Source organism: Helobdella robusta (assembly GCF_000326865.2).
Source record: "Helobdella robusta unplaced genomic scaffold HELROscaffold_8, whole genome shotgun sequence".
NCBI classification, from domain to species: domain Eukaryota; kingdom Metazoa; phylum Annelida; class Clitellata; order Rhynchobdellida; family Glossiphoniidae; genus Helobdella; species Helobdella robusta.
Window position 1 is genome coordinate 3,982,054 of NW_008705459.1, and position 17,344 is coordinate 3,999,397.

The window sequence follows — 17,344 nt, forward strand, 5'->3', positions numbered from 1 at the left end:
TTTAATCAGTAAATAAATTGACATTTTGGTTTCGAGGAATATTAGAGCAAGAAATACTATTGATAGATCAAAAAACAAAATGTCTTGTGAAGATTCGTTAAATAAAAATATGAACATCAGCCAATTATCATCCTACTCCTCATCCTCCTCTTTATCGTTCACATCTATCTCATTTATAGGCACTGCTCAAAGATGGTCTTCAAATTTTTCCAAGAAGTTCAAGTTAAAGTTTTTGAAATCAAGTGGCTCTTCAAATTCTGAAGAGCCTGGAAACCAGACGGTTAAATCAAGTTTGCAGGAGCAGCCAGTTGACAATGGGAGATTTTCTAGAATGAAGAAAAAAATTAAAAAGTTCACCACTGAGATTCGCTCGTCCTACCACAGAGCCGCTAAATCGTTGAACCAATCATTCAACAAGAAACATGAAGGTGAACCCAACGAGTTGGCTGTCCAAAGTCCAAAACCGTCATCACCGCCCCGATTATTGAGATCGTACAAGTCTTATCATTGTTTGAATGAGTTATCAGATTTGATTGACTCATTTCCAGAAGAGCAGCAAGCCATGGACGAAAATGAACTTGACGCTGCAGTTCAAAAGTCATGCAGAAGTGGATGTAGTTCAAGTAACGTCTTTACTCCACAAAAGAATAACTTAAAATCTTACCATTCGTATCATTGTTTGACTTCCTTGAATGGAGAAGAATCATTAGATTTAAGTAAGTCATTGTCATCACTCAGCGATGAAGATGAGCAGTTGGATGCATCAGATCCGGAAATTGATATGAAGATATTTCTTATTGATGTGACGGTTCTCAAATTGAGAGCGTTGGATGCAGCTAAAAATGAAAATTTTCGAAAACAAGCTATGCTGAATAGTTTTTTGCATTTGCTTGATGGTTGGATGATTTTCAAGGAGGCTGCTTAAAAAGCATGACAGAAAAAATTTAATGAGTGCCACTATTCAGGAGATTATCGTCTTGCACATTTGTACTAATTTCGTTTCAGAAGTTTCTATTAATTAAAAACATTGTAATTTTTATGAAAAGATTGTGTCTACTTTAATATTTTGACAAAATTGTAATATAATTGTGATATAAATAATCATAAATATAGAATTTAATTGAAATGCGCTCCGAAGTCGTCATTGCAAAGTAGCCTGCATTGCAAACAATAACACATTCATATTAATACGACAACAGATAAGCGTTACCAATTCAAGTTTCTATCGAATCATAAATAAGCCAAAACCTGGCGAATCTTCATATCATGTTTTCATCATTTTTTTCTTTTTGGCGACAGCATAAAAGAAAATGACGGAAATCAATTCGAAAATTTCAACAACGGTCAGAAAAGTAGATCCAAGAAGAACTCCCAGAGCCCCTCCCAGATCACTCAACAGCGCCATTTCCGAGTAAGATTTGACTGTTGATACTTTTGTATACTGCATTCTACTAAGGTAAACTCGCAAAACAACCGTGTCAGTCTTGGTAAATTTAATGAACTTCTCGTCGAAAAATTTCCTGATCACGTGTAGGTTAGTGTTAGAGAGTTCTGACCTGGTGACTGATGTTTGGAAGGTCATTTCGTTGCACATTGGAGGACACACGCATGTACGGAAATTGCCAATGAAAAAATTACTCATTACTTTATCGGTACACAAAAATTCTTCGTCGTAATTACATATTGATTCGTTACCAATTTCTGAAATTTAAAATTTACAGTGGTTTAAATTGAAATTTGAAAAGATGTGTTTTTTTTGTTGACACCTTCCATGTAGATGGGTCTGCAACTGCAGTTTTTGATCATTACCTCTGTCAGACATCTCATACTGCATTTGATTTGATGGTAGCCTTTCTGGTCCGTACAACTTCCGTACGGATGCTTCAATCTGGTTGTCTGTCACGTATTACAATTTTAACAGAATTTTTATGAAATGCTAGAAGCGTAAAAAATAAATTTAATGTTTAGTAGTGCTTTAATAAATTTTGACTTTTATTTACCAACTTTTGTAACCGACACAGCCACGTTGACTTCTTCGTCAACATTGACTTTGAAACCCAGCTCCAACATCCTCGGCGGTTCTTCGGGATCATGTACCAAAACCTGTATGAAAACAAATTTTCAAAAAAGTAGATACATATTTAAGATTACGTTAGACAACCCTTAAGATTACGTTAGACATCCCTTACGTTAGACATTTTGACAACTTTATTTGACATTTATTTAGATCTTAAATGAAAATCTTTACATTGAATCCCTGGGAAAAATCTCTTTTCATCAAGTAGTCAGATTGGTTGGCGTACAAGAAAAGTACCAAACCCGTAGTGGCACCAGGAGCATTCAAAAGTTGTAACTTTGATTTTCCTGGTAAGAGATTTCAAAAAAAATTTGAAAATGTTTTGTACAAAAGTAAATATAAATATATTACACTCTTCAACAGCTTATGCAAGCAAACGTTTTGAAAAATATTTGCCCTGTCGGATATTTGCCCTGTCGGATCGCAAATCCTAACGATCCTCAAAAATAAATGAAAAGTAACAAAGTGATTCGAGTGCTATATAACACAAAACAGCTATATGATTCCGATAGGTATTCGGGCTGCTGATGAGTCTCCGGTAGTGACGAAACACGTCCAGCCTGTCCAAACAAATACTATTCTTTTCCACTTTTCACTCCTACCCACTGCTCTTCCTGGTTCGGTGTCCTCTTACATTAGCGCAACCGCCCATAGAATTTCATTTATTGCTAAAACACTTATAGTGCTCCATTTATAATTTTTGATTAATGAAGCCAGTTGAACGAATAGCAGGATCGTGGCCTTTCAAGCTGCCATCCTGTAAATTAGCTGATCGGTCGTCAAGTTCGAATGTGAACAAGATTTAAATAATTTAAAAACCAAACTTGGACGCGAAAAAAATTTCAACTTTGGTATGAACCAACATAGAAATTTTAAAATGTTAACTTGTCGCCAATGTGACTGATTCATATTTTCATACTTGGGTTAACAACTATACATTGTCCTGCGTTTGAGAACGTGGTACCGAGAGTTTCTTTTGAACATGGCACTCCATTCCAGAAGCACTAAATGTTTATTGTTTAAGTGTTAAAATTAAACGTTAAAAGTTATTTTTTATTAAAAATTAAGAAACAATGCAGATAATAGAACAATTTCAGAAACATTAAGGAATGAAGCAATGAAATTCTTAGCACTAAAAATATTAATCAAAACCAATAAGAATAAAAACGAAACGATGGAGAAACAAGCAAAAGAAATTTTATTTCAGAGAAATTAATTTAGTTGTTGCAAGAGTTTCAACATTTCACAAATGTATTAGTATTATGCGCTTCAAAGCAGTAAAAGTTTAGATAAACAGTTACAACTCCTACACATGTAAAACTGAGAGGAAAAAGTAAATCCCAAAAGTAGCCAAAAGTGTGTACAAACTTTTATGTCAAAAATTGTTTATTGTATTAACAACTGCTCAAATTTCTTAAAAGAGAAACCAAGTTTTAGAATTTAAAAATTTTGTTTGAGATACGATAAATGTCAGAAAAATATTTAGCGCAAAATTTGGCGAAAAAAATAGAAAATTAATTGGTTTTAGATTTCTAGCTACCACAAGCAAAAAAGTATGTTATCTAGATTCGCGTCACGATTGATGACAATGATAACAAAAGTTACTTCACGTGTAACACATTTTTACTAACCTTTACTAATTGTTCAAGTCCTGGAGATGAAATTTTTCTTGATTTTATGACCTCTGTATTGTCGAAAAAATTTAGATGGTAATATTTGTTGAGAGATATTCTTTCTGTCAGTCTATTTAAAAGAAGATTATTCAATTCCTGAAAATATTTCACCAGACCTGTAAACAGATTCTATGATATATCTTTGAAAATTTAAAGATAGCAATGACACTAACCCTGACTTTCAGCCGATGACTTCTTAACGTAATTGCCGTTGCATATTGTGACCTGAGGAAGTGTGATGTGAGCTGATACAATATCATAATCTGTTAATGTGGGGTATGTCAGATAGTGCATCAGACGATCATTTATTTGATAAACTGCCAACAGAAAGCCAAACATTATAAAGATGAACCACATGAAACGATTTAACACAGAGCGATTGCTGTCCGCACAATGTTTCACTCTTTATTGAAGATGAAATGAACTTAAATTAGTGAAAAATTTAAAATATTTTTTGCTTTTTCATAAGTTTGAAATTTATTTGATATTATTTGACTCGGCAAAATAAAATATGACGCAGAATATAAAACACTGAAAATATCAGACAAAATTGGGAAAACTGTTAAAAATCACGTCAAGATAAAATGCTCGTACCCAATCACTGAAACTTCATCGACAAAGTTCCAGAGATCGCTGGCCAGAAAATAAAGATCTTCATCTTCATCTTTTAAATTGATATGCCTCAATGATTTGTTCACCTTTGACTGGTCCATCTGGATTAATTTACGTCTCAAACAACAATTTGGTTGATTATCCACCATCAATTTTCCACCAAACTTTTTAATTTTTTCCCCAACGTAAGTTGCAACATTTCCATCATCTTTATCATCCAAGTTTCCGCTATTATGGTTATTATTGTTTATATTATTATGACCTTTGTTGTGAGGACCGTCATTAAGATTTTCAACTATTGAGTTTTTGCATTTGCTGTTATTTTTATTTTTACCGATGCGAAGATCCTTTTCCATTTTTGCTTCCATCTCCATGTTATTAAAACCGCCGTTATTATCGCTACTATTTATAGCTCCATTAACGCTTTCATCTACGTCGCCATCAGCCTGACCGCCATGATTGCTGCCGCATTTTTTACCATCAGTAATTTTTATAACTGCACATGTGCGTCCAACATCTGACGAATACGTAAATGCTTTGTTAACATTCCAACCTCTGCTTTGACTAGCCTCTATGCTTACTTTGTTTGAAATTTTGTTCATTTTTTTCAGCAATTTGTGCTATCTTCTGATGAATAATAATTTTATTGTTATAAGTTTGATATAACTTTTAAGTTTCAGAGTTTATTAAGTTATAATTTTACAATAACCATGTGAGAAATTTGGAATCAGTCATGGACACATACTACATGAAAACGAGTGAATGTTTTATAGCATTATCGTACGTTGAAAGCAAACAGGGTCATGATGTTTGCTCAGCTGAGTACACCTGAATGACTATTTTAATGCACACTGCTTCGTGCTAACAGGACTAATGGAATAGAGGGTGGTCGATAGTTTTTGCATTGTTGTTAATAATAGGCTTTCTAATTAGGCGTCCAAATTTCTCTTGTGGTAATCTCAGTTTAATAATACATTTAAAATTGTGTTACAATTATCAATGAAAGTTTCCAATCTTTGGAAACTTTTATGGTGGTTAGCATAATTAAAAATATTCAGAGTTTAGTCGATATTTTTGTGAAAATATTTATTAACCTCTTTCGATTGTTTAAAAATTAGGAACGTGAACTATTCACATTATTCAACTTAAAAATGATGCGCTACAACCTCCAGTAAGTAAACAATGACGGGGCAGCACGAACACACGCTGGCTCAACCACAATAAATTAAACACAAATACTGGTATGAGTAGGATCAACTCCCATTTTTGTTGTTGAAATATATAATTAATTTTTTTGTTTTTTTGGCAACACCACCACCACTAACGCACCGCAAACAACACAGCAGTGTCATTAGTGGAAGAGTAATGTCAAAGATATAAATGAATAATTTTTATTCGTAATTCAAAAGTCAATAAAAGCATGATGCTAAAATTCTTACAAAATTTGTTTCTCACATTAACGCCGCCGCAACTGAAAAACAACAATAATAATAACAAATATGGCTAAAATTTGTACAACCCATTAAACGAAACTGTTTTCAAGTACTTTTCATAAATAGAAGCATATTATTTTCTAGTTGGTTTAGTTTTTTAGGTAGATCCATTCAAAATGTGCAAAATTTGCAGAGGGAAAAATATCCGACTCTTACCTACAGGTGGACCCTCAAAAAATTCCGATTTCCATGAAGTTGAGTCTCGCGCTAAGCCCTCTCACGTTAAGTCTGACCATGTTCTTTTTATAAATTTACCCAAAATTTTTCAATTTCTTGAGAATTATAAAATGTTATTTTAGCACTCTCTGTGGAGCAGGACAAACAAGGAAATAATTGTTGGTGGTGATAAACTATGAAATATCGGTAAGTGCACTTTATAGTTTAAAATTGGGAATCTGTACACATTCTAAATCAGGGAATCTGTACATTCTAAGTCAGTAATGCCATTTCTACCTGGCTACTCATCATCGTCGTCGTCAGCACTCAGTGCATTGGTTAACAACAATGCTACCAAAATACATTTCAATAAAGTGAGCTGCATTTATGAAACAATATAATCACGAAATTTTTTATTTTCTTTGCATGCTAGGAAAATCGATGCAAGAATTTAAAAACAAAGTTTTAACAAAGGTGAAAAAATGATTTTTTTCAATAAATCTTTTCTGCAAACGGTTTTCTCGTAAAATACTTTTTGTTGAAAATTATTAATTATTATTTAGACGTGTTTAAACATGAATTTTTTCGAAAATATGTTTTATTTTCGATAATAAAATGGGATTTTATGTTGACAAAATTGGCCAATCAGGGAATTTTTTAAATTTTAGTTTTATTTTCCATCTGCTGCTATTAACTTTCCAAATCGAGTAAAGCTAATTTTGTCTGCTAACCTTGATACTTCTAAATATTTTTTACACGGAAATAGCAAAAGCGTAAAATAATAAAGAAGTTGCAAAAAGATATAATAAGCGCAAAAATAATACTCCAAATAACACAATGTTCATATTTTCAAAAACCAGTCTTGTAACGATAAGTTTGTTGGTTGAGGTTGCTCTTTCAGCTTTTTGGCCATCGATGGGTAGAATATACAGCAGGTTAACATGGAACAACATGCAACTATGTTTTAATTCGAACAATAAAATCTCGGTTTTCAGCGAAATTCTTTCAAATATTCAATTTAATGACGAAGCGAAATATGTGAAGATGTGTGGTATCAAATGTGAAGAATCAAAAAAATCATGTACAGCATTTCAGGTTGATCTGATAAAAGATGCAGTTTGTTATCATTTCAACTATCTGCCTGACCTAATCTTTAAGAAATCCAATCCGAACTGTTCAGTATATGCGGTTTCAACCCTTTCAAGTGAGTTTTGAGACATTACGTATCAAAAAAACATATTAACATGTATCGTTAATTTTATTTTAGAGTTCGTTTTTCTTAATGTTTCTTCATGGGGTTTTACTGATTTGCAATGTCTACCGGAATGCCATTGTCCTGTGAACAGTACAAGAGCGCTGATCTTGTACAAATTAGAATTACTGAACAACACTGCGCATGATGTCCAGCAGTTTGACACTTACGCTGATACAAAAGAGGCTATAAGAATGACAAATTATTTAATGGTGAGAATTGAATTCTGTTTTAATGTTAACCCTTTATAATTAATAGTCGTCACTTATTTAAAATAATTTGACGATTTCAATCGTAACAACCACTCAAACGCAACCAGAACACTGCGAACGGAACCATAGTTGTGGGGAGATCATGCGACGAGATAAGCACTAGAATGGCTCCGGCACTACCTTACTTGGCCAGCGTGAATTTGAACTTAACTAATTTGCAGTACAGAGGCAAGTGGCTGTTCGTCTGGCAGCAAGGGGCCTACGGTAAAGCCCTCTCTTTTGTGGACAATACGAACGTTATTCTTTCCAAGCAGTTTGTCATTTACTACACTTTAAGTATGTGCTTTTATGTTATCTGTTGAACACGAATTAGATTTTAAATCTAGTAAGCAAAATATTTTGTCACCGATAATTTTATTTCAATTGATTTGGAGCCACCCAGCCAACTAAGGCTTCCAACTACTCAAGCCCAACCTTAACTTAACACTTATGCTTGCAAAAACTGATAAAGGAGTTGCTTAAAAAACATTTCCATTACACACAGCTACTGACAACAGATTGCCCTGGACAGGAGTTGAAATAAGAACGATAAAGTGAAAGACATCACCCGAAGGTATAATATATAAATATATATACATACACAATTATAAAATCAACAAAAACACACGCAAATAAACACACATACACACACATACACGCAATTACATACACACAAACATGCACGTACACGCAATTACATACACACAAACATATAGTGTGTGTGGTGTCACACTTGAATATGAATTGTAATGTGACGTTTTTTAAATCGATTCGTTTTTCTTTTTAAATCTATTTAAGCTAATTAGAATTACTTTCATCGTGTGTCAGTTTTTAACGCACTAGAAGAGTAAGTTTCCATTCACATAGCTTTATTTAATTCTCTTATAAATTGTTTAACATATTTTTACTCTTCTTTATATTCAATGTAATTCATTACATTATTTATGTAATACTAACAATATTTTGTCGGGAACTTTATTTAATAATAATAGTTATATTTTTTGCAAGCTTTTCGTTCTGTGAACATGATTTCTGTAGTTTGTACCATTCATTAAATAAATCTTTTTTCTGATGAATTATTTAAAATTTTAATTTCACATCATTTAGCGGAGAAACAATTATATCAATAAGGAAACTTTATCTCGTTTCTTCATTATTGTTTTTGTTATATATATATATATATATATATATATATATATATATTATAGAATATTGTAAAAATTATGGTCTATTAGCAACATATATATTTATATATATATGTTGTTATCAAATATCTTACATACCTTATAAATAATACACTGAAGATGAGTTATCTATAACTCAAAATAGCTATTTGCAAATTTATTTAATAAAAATTAAAAAAAAACAATAAAATGTCTAATTTCTCTGACATTAATAAAATAAAAAGAAATATAAAAAAAGTTGAACAATGTTGAAAGTAGTGTTGAATTTTTGAAATGTTGCGTTATATATATATGTATATATATATAGAGAGAGAGAGATAGAGATAGAGAGAGAGAGAGAATTTGTATAACCCAGTCCTTGTTGCAGTTTATATAGAGAATTTGTGTGATTTGTAATTATTGTTATTATTATACAAATTCTCTCTCTCTTTCTTTCTCTTTCTTATATATACACTGAGTGAGGATTATGAAATATATTGTTGTAACTCCTTGACCCCGTAACTACCAACCCCGATGTTATAGCTTTACTAATCTTTATATCTCCAACACCGTATTGTAGCTTCTAACGATAGTCAAGAGTTCGAATCCGTAGGTTCAAGATTTCCGATAGATGAACACAACTACTTCAAACGCAAACTAAGTTGAACGTTTATTTGAATACAAGCAGTAATAGAAACAATAAATTAATCCAAATAACTACATAAATCACATTTACTACTTGCATTGAATCCCACTTCTACGTCAAATGTGTTCTTCTTCCCTCTTATTTCTGTGACTTCTTCTCTTCATATAGCTACCGATGTGCTTGTTAAATGTGCCAAATAAAAATATGTAACGTCAATAAATGAATTTACAACCTTTTGATTAATTTACATCCCTCTAATTAATTTACAAGCAATTCAATCCTCAATGCATGTTTAACGATTTCTAACTATTTGCATTTATCTCAACCTCACGTTTTGTAACAATATTTCCGAAATGTGAAGCAGCGTTTAGCAACAGTAACTTGATTCATGATTACGTTTATGACTTTCTCAAATATTCAAATAACAAGCTTAACAAATTTATTTCGTACCGACTCGATTAGATTCGCGAATTGAATTAAATAAAATTCGAAGTTTGTAAAAATGACGGGTCTGTGGAGAGGTGTGAGATTATTTTAAACAGATTACTTTATGAAACTTATGATTGGATTACGAAAGACTTGCCCAAGAATCCTTCCTGCTCAGATAAACTGATTATTTAAATGTTTGACAAATTTACATCCAGTCTCTTAGATATTTCAAATCTAATAGGAGCTAAGTTAATGAAGGAGGTAGCAATCCTGTTAAGAAACTTTCTTTCTTATTTCCAACAGGTTGAACGAACATAATTATTAATCTTTCCCAAGATGAATTCAATTGGTTGAAATGTTTCAAATACATGTTCAGCTAATGTCAACTTCATTCACGTCAGAGAAAGACAACGCCCAACAGGTTATTGAAAAACTACAGAACTATAGCAACGTTATATTGAGAATCAAATAAACATTTATGACCATCAAATCCATGATATAATTATAATTACACTTTTTAATTGAATAAACATTTTTTCCATTTGTTACTAACCTTAAAATTTAATGTTAGGTATCTATGACATTTTAACAGTCGATAATATTATTGCTCTACGTTTTACTAGAACCTATAAAAAATTAATCGCGTTATAATAATATAAGCCGAGCAAATAATTTTTTTATATTATGGCTGATATATATATATATAAGCTCTATAGCTATTTTATATAATGCAAGCCTTACAAATCATTAAGACTTAATCACACAATTATAACAAATGAAATGTAAATTGATTGAAAACACTACAGCATGACCAATTGACGAATTGACCACTGGCTAAACATTGAGTAGTGGACTAAGTGAATGATGCAACCCTCACCACAACCTTTAAGAATGAATGTTTTATTGATTGAAACAAAAATTGCACATGAATACGTGCTAATTTAAAGGACGAATCACACATAATGAATGTGGTAGTCTGGGTTTCGTTTGCCATATTCGAACCAGGACACTGCGTAACAGAACTAGGCGACCTTAACCACAAAACCATCGCATCGCCCGCATAATTAACACAATAATTTAATATTGTTGCTAATTTATTATTATTTATATTATTGTGCTTCTCGTCAAAAAATTATTTTTCAAGTAAAAAACTTCAATTAAATATGGTTAAACAATTTTAGAGAAAAAAGATAATTACGGATATTGAACAAAAAATTAAAACAATTATTAATTTTATTATAATAATATTAAAAAGGATTTTAATAATTTAATATTTATTAACATTTTGTTTAACTATAAACACGTCTGCAGAGGAAAGCGATTGATACGATTATGGCTATTTATGACTTACGTATATATGATAATTATGTATACTTATAAATGTATGTGTGTGTGTGTGTGTGTGTGTGTGGTGTGTGTGTGTGTGTGTACGTGCTTATGTGTTCGCTTATTTATTCATGATAGCTTGTATGTTGTTTTTTTCAATCCATGATCAATATATTTAAAATTACGCCATCAGCAAAGAATTATTATTTTTGTAATTTATTCGATTAGACAATAAAGATTTTTATTTGTATGTGTTTTTTCTGTGTTTGTACGTCTGTGTGTGTTTGTGTATGTGTGGTGTGTGTGTGTTTCATGTACTTTGCTTATGAGCTGAACGTCTACTCTGACTCATGCAACTCGTGCGATGCAAGTGTGAACGATTCATTGTGCATACAAACCCATTCATACATACGTACGTACATACATACATACAAACAAACAAACATACATACATATATACGTACGAACATGTGCACGTTTATGCAGTTGTCTTAATTTGTAGGCATCTTCATTTATTTCTTAGCTAAATGAATGAAACGTTTGACATCCAAACAAGCGACAGAGACTGAAATGAGAAAGGAGGATACAAAAAGGAGCAAAGATTGTTTTACAAAATATTAATTAATTAATTTCAAGCCTTTCGATATAATTGTGACGATGATGATGATGGTGACGATAATGATGATGATGATGGTGACGATGATGATGATGGTGACGATAATGATGATGATGATGGTGACGATGATGCGGTGACGTCGGCGATGGTGTGATGACGTCGACAACGATGATGATGATGACAAACATTTGACGGATAGAACACCTCAGTTGATGAGATGATGTTCATGCCAACAAACCCGTCAGCGCAGGGAACTTCCGTTGGGAGGTTTAAATTCACTTTCCTTTTCCTCGGCAATTATCGACTTCATCTGGCTGCTCTTTTCGGAATTTTTAGAAAATCCAGCATTTCCGTCTCCGCTCACTGCTCTTCCATCATTTCCATCTTTCCTCTCACCATCATCAGCATCTTCGCTGTTTTTACTTGTATTCACGGAATCCCCACGACCCTCATCGTTATCATCATCTCTCAGAGCTGGCAGCGGTGAGATCGACGGACTGGGAAGTGAAGTGTTGTAGTCAGACAAAGAAGAGATGGATGGAGGAGGTGGAGAAATAACAGGAGCGGATGACGTCATGTGTGTAGCATCATCGACATCGTGGCTGTTTTCTTCATCCGTGTTGGGAAGAGTTTCCGGTTGTGACCCGTTGTTGCTGTCGTTGTGGCTGTCGTTGTGACTTGATTCATTCCACGTGGGAGTTGTTGGCACGTCGGGAATGTCTGCAAAGAGTGGATTCCTCACTTCTATGTCTTCACCGCTATCCTGGTAGGAGCAAGTTTGGGGCGATACAAAAATGTCCATTTCAGTGAAGAGTGGATTGAATGATTTTTACAATTTTTCATCGAATAAATAGTAATAATCGTGAAAATAAGATAATAACAATCACAAAATTTAATTTATTGTTGGTAATAGTTAGGAAAAACTTTTTCTGTACAATTTGTCTGCGAAGCTTGGAAGTAAGTTAAATAATTTGTAAAGTCATCATAACTTACAAGAGCCAAACCGGGGCAAGAAACGATGTTCACGTGACCATCCTTGATATCGGTTTCTGAGCATGAGTCGGAATCCACACTGCGTCGTGTTGTGTTCTCCCTAGTCAAGTGTGCGTGCGTGAAATAGAGAGAAAAAATTTGTATGTGTGTACATGTGTGCGTGTTTATCTAAATTTGTATGAATTATGTGTGTGTGTGTGTGGTGTGTGTGTGTGTGTGTAAATGCAGCATACAAATATGTGTCTATATCTGAATTTGCATAGCGTTCCTCTTGGAAAGACTTCAGGAGCGCTTTCTTCAATGTTTATTCGTGGAAGACTTGTTTTCTGTTGTTATCTAGCACAGTTTGGACATCAATTAGTTAGTTTAAATTTGCCAACTTAACAGACAATGAAATTCTACCAAACTTCCTTTTTGGAAAAAGTTTATTTACATACATGAGATTATGTGAGAACGAACGTGAACGAAACTCAATGAAGAATCAATAAATGATCGAACGAAAAAAATGCAAAAATATATAACTCATCATCAATAAAAATATACAAATTAAAGAGAAAAAAACCGACTTATCCTTGGCCAGAATTTGTTGTTTCTGAAACTGATAGAAGAACATCTGAGCACTCTGAGCCATCTTTCTGTCCATGAGGACCGGGACGTAGGTTGTGGAACCATCCTTTCCTCCCACTGATCCGTACGGACCATTCACTGGAAAGATGCCAGGATCATTCCTTGGCCTATCCCAGTAACATCTAAGGTTTGAAATGATTACGACGACGATGATGATGATGACTAAAATGATGTTGATGATGGCAGGTGCAGTATCTATCACTAATAACACCAATACTGGCTAAAAGATTGATGTAATGTTTAATAAAATGTTCAGCAAAATGGTATTCATGATGATTTCCATGTGATTATTATTAGTGAACTGCGTTTCATACACAAAGTGTATATATACTTTTAGTGTTTTTTTTTGTTAGTTGGTTTAATAAAATATTTTATTTGTGTCAATTATTTTATTACTTGTGATTTTGATAACTTTTAAATATTTTCGCAATTATAATTTCATAATTTAATGCATTCACGCAGATAATAAAAAATATTTTTAAATTGGAGAGATAGAGAGAGAGAGAGACAGCAAAAAAGAGAGAGAGAGAAAGAGAGAGAGAGAGTCAAATCGATGTTTAACTGAAGACTAACAACAAGCAACAATCAATTAAGATTCATCTTAGAAATTTTTATAGAAATCGTCATTAAACGTTATAAAATGATTCATCAATGGACTCATTAAGGAAATAAAATAGCAAAAAGCAATCATGGATATTGAAAAACAATTTCAAAATCTGCGTGAGGGAGGTATTGATGAGAATTTGTAGGTGGGTGATGAGAAGAGGTCATGATGGCGAAAACGATGATGAAAGTTAAGATGAAAAGAAATGATAAGTATGATTATAAACATCAATTTTAAAAGCAGACCAGCTAACAATCATTAGAAAATAAACAATATATATAAATTTGTTAATAAATAATAATCCATTAATGAACATACAATCTTGTCAATGTCACGCCACTTCAGCCATAAATTGACACATGTCAAATAGTGAATACCAACGATCGTACATTCTCATCCCAGTTTTTAACTTGTTTCTTAATTTTCATTTTCAAATTACCATTTTTCATTTCCCAAACTAATCTATCTACAAGTGTCTAAACCACATTGAGCAAGCAGTTGGTTTGGTAGTAAAGAGGGTCTCTCTCTCTCTCTCTCTCCATATTTTCACTATCTCACCATCTAAACAAGAACACCTGTTTCCAGCTAGTAGAAAAATGTCTGCCCTCAACAATATTTCACAATCTCTCTTTTTAAATTTCTTATTTACTCACTCACTCAATCAATCAATAACACATTCATTCAATCACCCACTCATTCACTCATTTACTCTTTATTACTCACTCACTCACTCACTCACTCACTCACCCACTCACTCACTCACTCACTCACTCACTCACTCACTCACTCACTCACTCACTCACTCAATCAATCAATCAATCACTCACCTGATAACGCAGATGATGATAATGGCGAAGATGATGATCGTTAGTATAGACACGCAGGCAGCTGCAACTGTTTAATGTATACATCATCATCATCTTCATCATCATCATCATCATCGCCATTATCGCGATTAATAATTTTATAATAATAAAATTAATAATTATTAATGTTCTTATTTTTTATTATTATTGTTTTAATAAAAATACAGACAGCTATAATGAAAGTAAACACTATTGCAATTGTGAAAATTATTATTAATAATTAATAACAACAATAATAATAGTGGTAGTAGTATTAGTAATAGTTGTTATTGTAGTGATAGTAGCAGTAGTAAAAGTGGTAGTACTAGTAGTAGCAGCAGTAGCAGCATTAGTAGCAGCAGGAAAAGAAGATATCACAGCAGCAGCAGCAGCAGCAGTAGGGTCATTAGCAGTATCAGTAGTAATGGTAGTATCTTCATGACATATTCTAGTAATAAATATAATTTTCGTCATGAACTCCTTTGTAGGACACATCGCCATCACTGTTTTTCACGTCATCATGATAAATTTTTTATATCCATTTTGGCAGTTTATCCACACACTCTTTCATGCATTTAATTTTTTTCATTCATTCATTCATTCGTTTATTCGTTCGTTCGTTCGTTCATTCATTTTTCATTCATTCATTCATTCGTTTATTCGTTCGTTAGTTCGTTCATTCATTTTTCATTCATTCATTCGTTCATTCGTTCGTTCGTTCGTTCATTCATTCATTCGTTCGTTCATTCATTCATTCGTTCGTTCGTTCGCTCGTTCGTTCATTCATTCATTCATTCATTCATTTATTCATCCATCCATTCATTCATTCATTCATTCATTCATTCATTCATTCATTCATTCATTCATTCATTCATTCATTCATTCATTCATTCATTTATTCATCCATCCATTCATTCATTCATTCATTCATTCATTCATTCATTCATTCATTCATTCATTCATTCATTCATTCATTCATTTATTTATTCATCTATTTTCCATTCATCTATTACCTGCAAGAAACATTCCAGACAGTATGAACGGCTTCTCCTCTTCTTGTAAACCATCATCAGTCTGAGTCGAGTTGGAAACCATGGCTGCAAATTGTGACACCAGTTACAAAACCATCAACTAAAAACCATTACATCAATAAAATCAGACGCAAGCATAACAACAAAAACAATTACCATCACATCAAATAAACATTCCCCATTACAACAACAACAGCAGTAATAACATAACAACCAGCAATTCACCTACCGGGTTTACTTTTAACGTCCCCACCACCAACAGAAGCTACCACCACAGAACCCTGACTGACCACCTGACCTTCGGGAGTCAAGGTCACCACACCTTGACCTTTAACCACCTCAAACATAGTTAACAGCGTTACCATTCTAAATAAGAAAACACACAAGACGGAGAGACAACATTTATTTGGGACGAGACAGCGGGGTACGTACGGACACCATTCTAACATTTGGTAGCAGGAACTGCCATTTCGGCATTAGTTGCGTGTGGGAGTGTGTGGTTGAATTTTACGTTTTTATAAAATTTTTGTCAAATTATATTTGTTTTATATTACATTTTTCTGAAAAAATTATTTATTTACTGCGTATTTGTAGTTTAATTTTTAATATGCAATAATTTATTTGTAATTGGCGGTTTGTCCTTTCGTGTTTGCTGTTGCGGTAGAAATTAATAACAGCAAGTAAATTAAAGAAATGTTAAATGAAGAAGTCAAAGTTATATAAACAGAAATAGGATTTTCACTAACAATTTTATAACAAAAATAACGCCAGTAGCACAGAGTGACGTAGCACTAACAACAAAAAAAAATTATCAATACTAACTACTCTCAGCAGTATCACATGAAATATGACAAACTCATCATTGTATCAATGAAGATTGTAATAATAAGTATTTATAGTAAATGATAATAAGGTGATACAATTTAGTTTATTAATATAAACGATAAAGTAATAATAATAATAGTAGTAGTAGTAGTTTTTGTAGTAGTAGTAGCAGCAGCAGTTGTAGTAGCAGTAGTTGTAGTTCTTTCTGTAGAAGTAGTAGTAGTAATAGTTGTAGTAGTAGTAGAAGTAGTAGTATTAGAAGTAGAAGTAGCAGCAGCAGAAATATTTGACGTTATTATTATTGATGATGTTAAAAAAATGAGTTGACGATTAAGTTGATGTCGTAATATGTAAACAACAATGCTAATGTATTTCAGTTATTGCATTGCAATTGAAAGTAATATACTTATGTTGTTGTACGTTGTTGTTGTTGATGACAATGATTTTGCTGATGCAATTGAAGGTAACGTATTTATGTTGTTGTTGTTTGTGTTTTTGTTGATGATGTTGGGCTGATGTATGCAATGTTATTGTTGCTAATTTTGTTGGCAGAGATGGCAGAGAGGACAGTATTTAGAAAGCTATTTTTCTCTGAATTAAATTTATATTGTCAATGTGTTGTTAGTGTTTCCACTGTTGTTGTTGTTGGTGGTGGTTGTTGTTGTTAATGTTTCCACAATTGCTCTGTTTCTATTGTTGATGTTGACGTTGTTGTTGTTGTTGTT

At 32.8% G+C, this 17,344-nt stretch overlaps 4 protein-coding genes across 4 annotated transcripts; 2 read left to right on the forward strand and 2 right to left on the reverse strand.

Moving 5' to 3' along the window:
• Window positions 1-79: 79 nt before the first annotated feature.
• Window positions 80-925, forward strand: HELRODRAFT_165699 (hypothetical protein; the record flags this gene model as incomplete). The annotated part of the gene is made up of 1 exon (XM_009032222.1): window positions 80-925. One exon carries the CDS (start codon window positions 80-82, stop codon window positions 923-925), a length of 846 nt encoding a protein of 281 aa, XP_009030470.1.
• A 339-nt stretch (window positions 926-1,264) lies between these two features.
• HELRODRAFT_165700 (hypothetical protein) lies at window positions 1,265-4,964 on the reverse strand (the record flags this gene model as incomplete). The annotated part of the gene is made up of 8 exons (XM_009032223.1): window positions 1,265-1,701; window positions 1,767-1,896; window positions 2,005-2,103; window positions 2,249-2,364; window positions 2,997-3,081; window positions 3,709-3,761; window positions 3,924-4,153; window positions 4,345-4,964. The coding sequence occupies 8 exons, from the start codon at window positions 4,962-4,964 to the stop codon at window positions 1,265-1,267; spliced, it is 1,770 nt and encodes a 589-aa protein (XP_009030471.1).
• Window positions 4,965-6,848: 1,884 nt separating this feature from the next.
• Window positions 6,849-8,058, forward strand: HELRODRAFT_165701 (hypothetical protein; the record flags this gene model as incomplete). Its single annotated transcript, XM_009032224.1, has 5 exons — window positions 6,849-6,946; window positions 7,007-7,215; window positions 7,279-7,475; window positions 7,583-7,771; window positions 8,020-8,058. 5 exons carry the CDS (start codon window positions 6,849-6,851, stop codon window positions 8,056-8,058), a joined length of 732 nt encoding a protein of 243 aa, XP_009030472.1.
• Window positions 8,059-11,935: 3,877 nt separating this feature from the next.
• HELRODRAFT_165702 (hypothetical protein) lies at window positions 11,936-16,159 on the reverse strand (the record flags this gene model as incomplete). The annotated part of the gene is made up of 6 exons (XM_009032225.1): window positions 11,936-12,457; window positions 12,688-12,787; window positions 13,254-13,436; window positions 14,746-14,812; window positions 15,777-15,860; window positions 16,024-16,159. 6 exons carry the CDS (start codon window positions 16,157-16,159, stop codon window positions 11,936-11,938), a joined length of 1,092 nt encoding a protein of 363 aa, XP_009030473.1.
• Window positions 16,160-17,344: the final 1,185 nt, after the last annotated feature.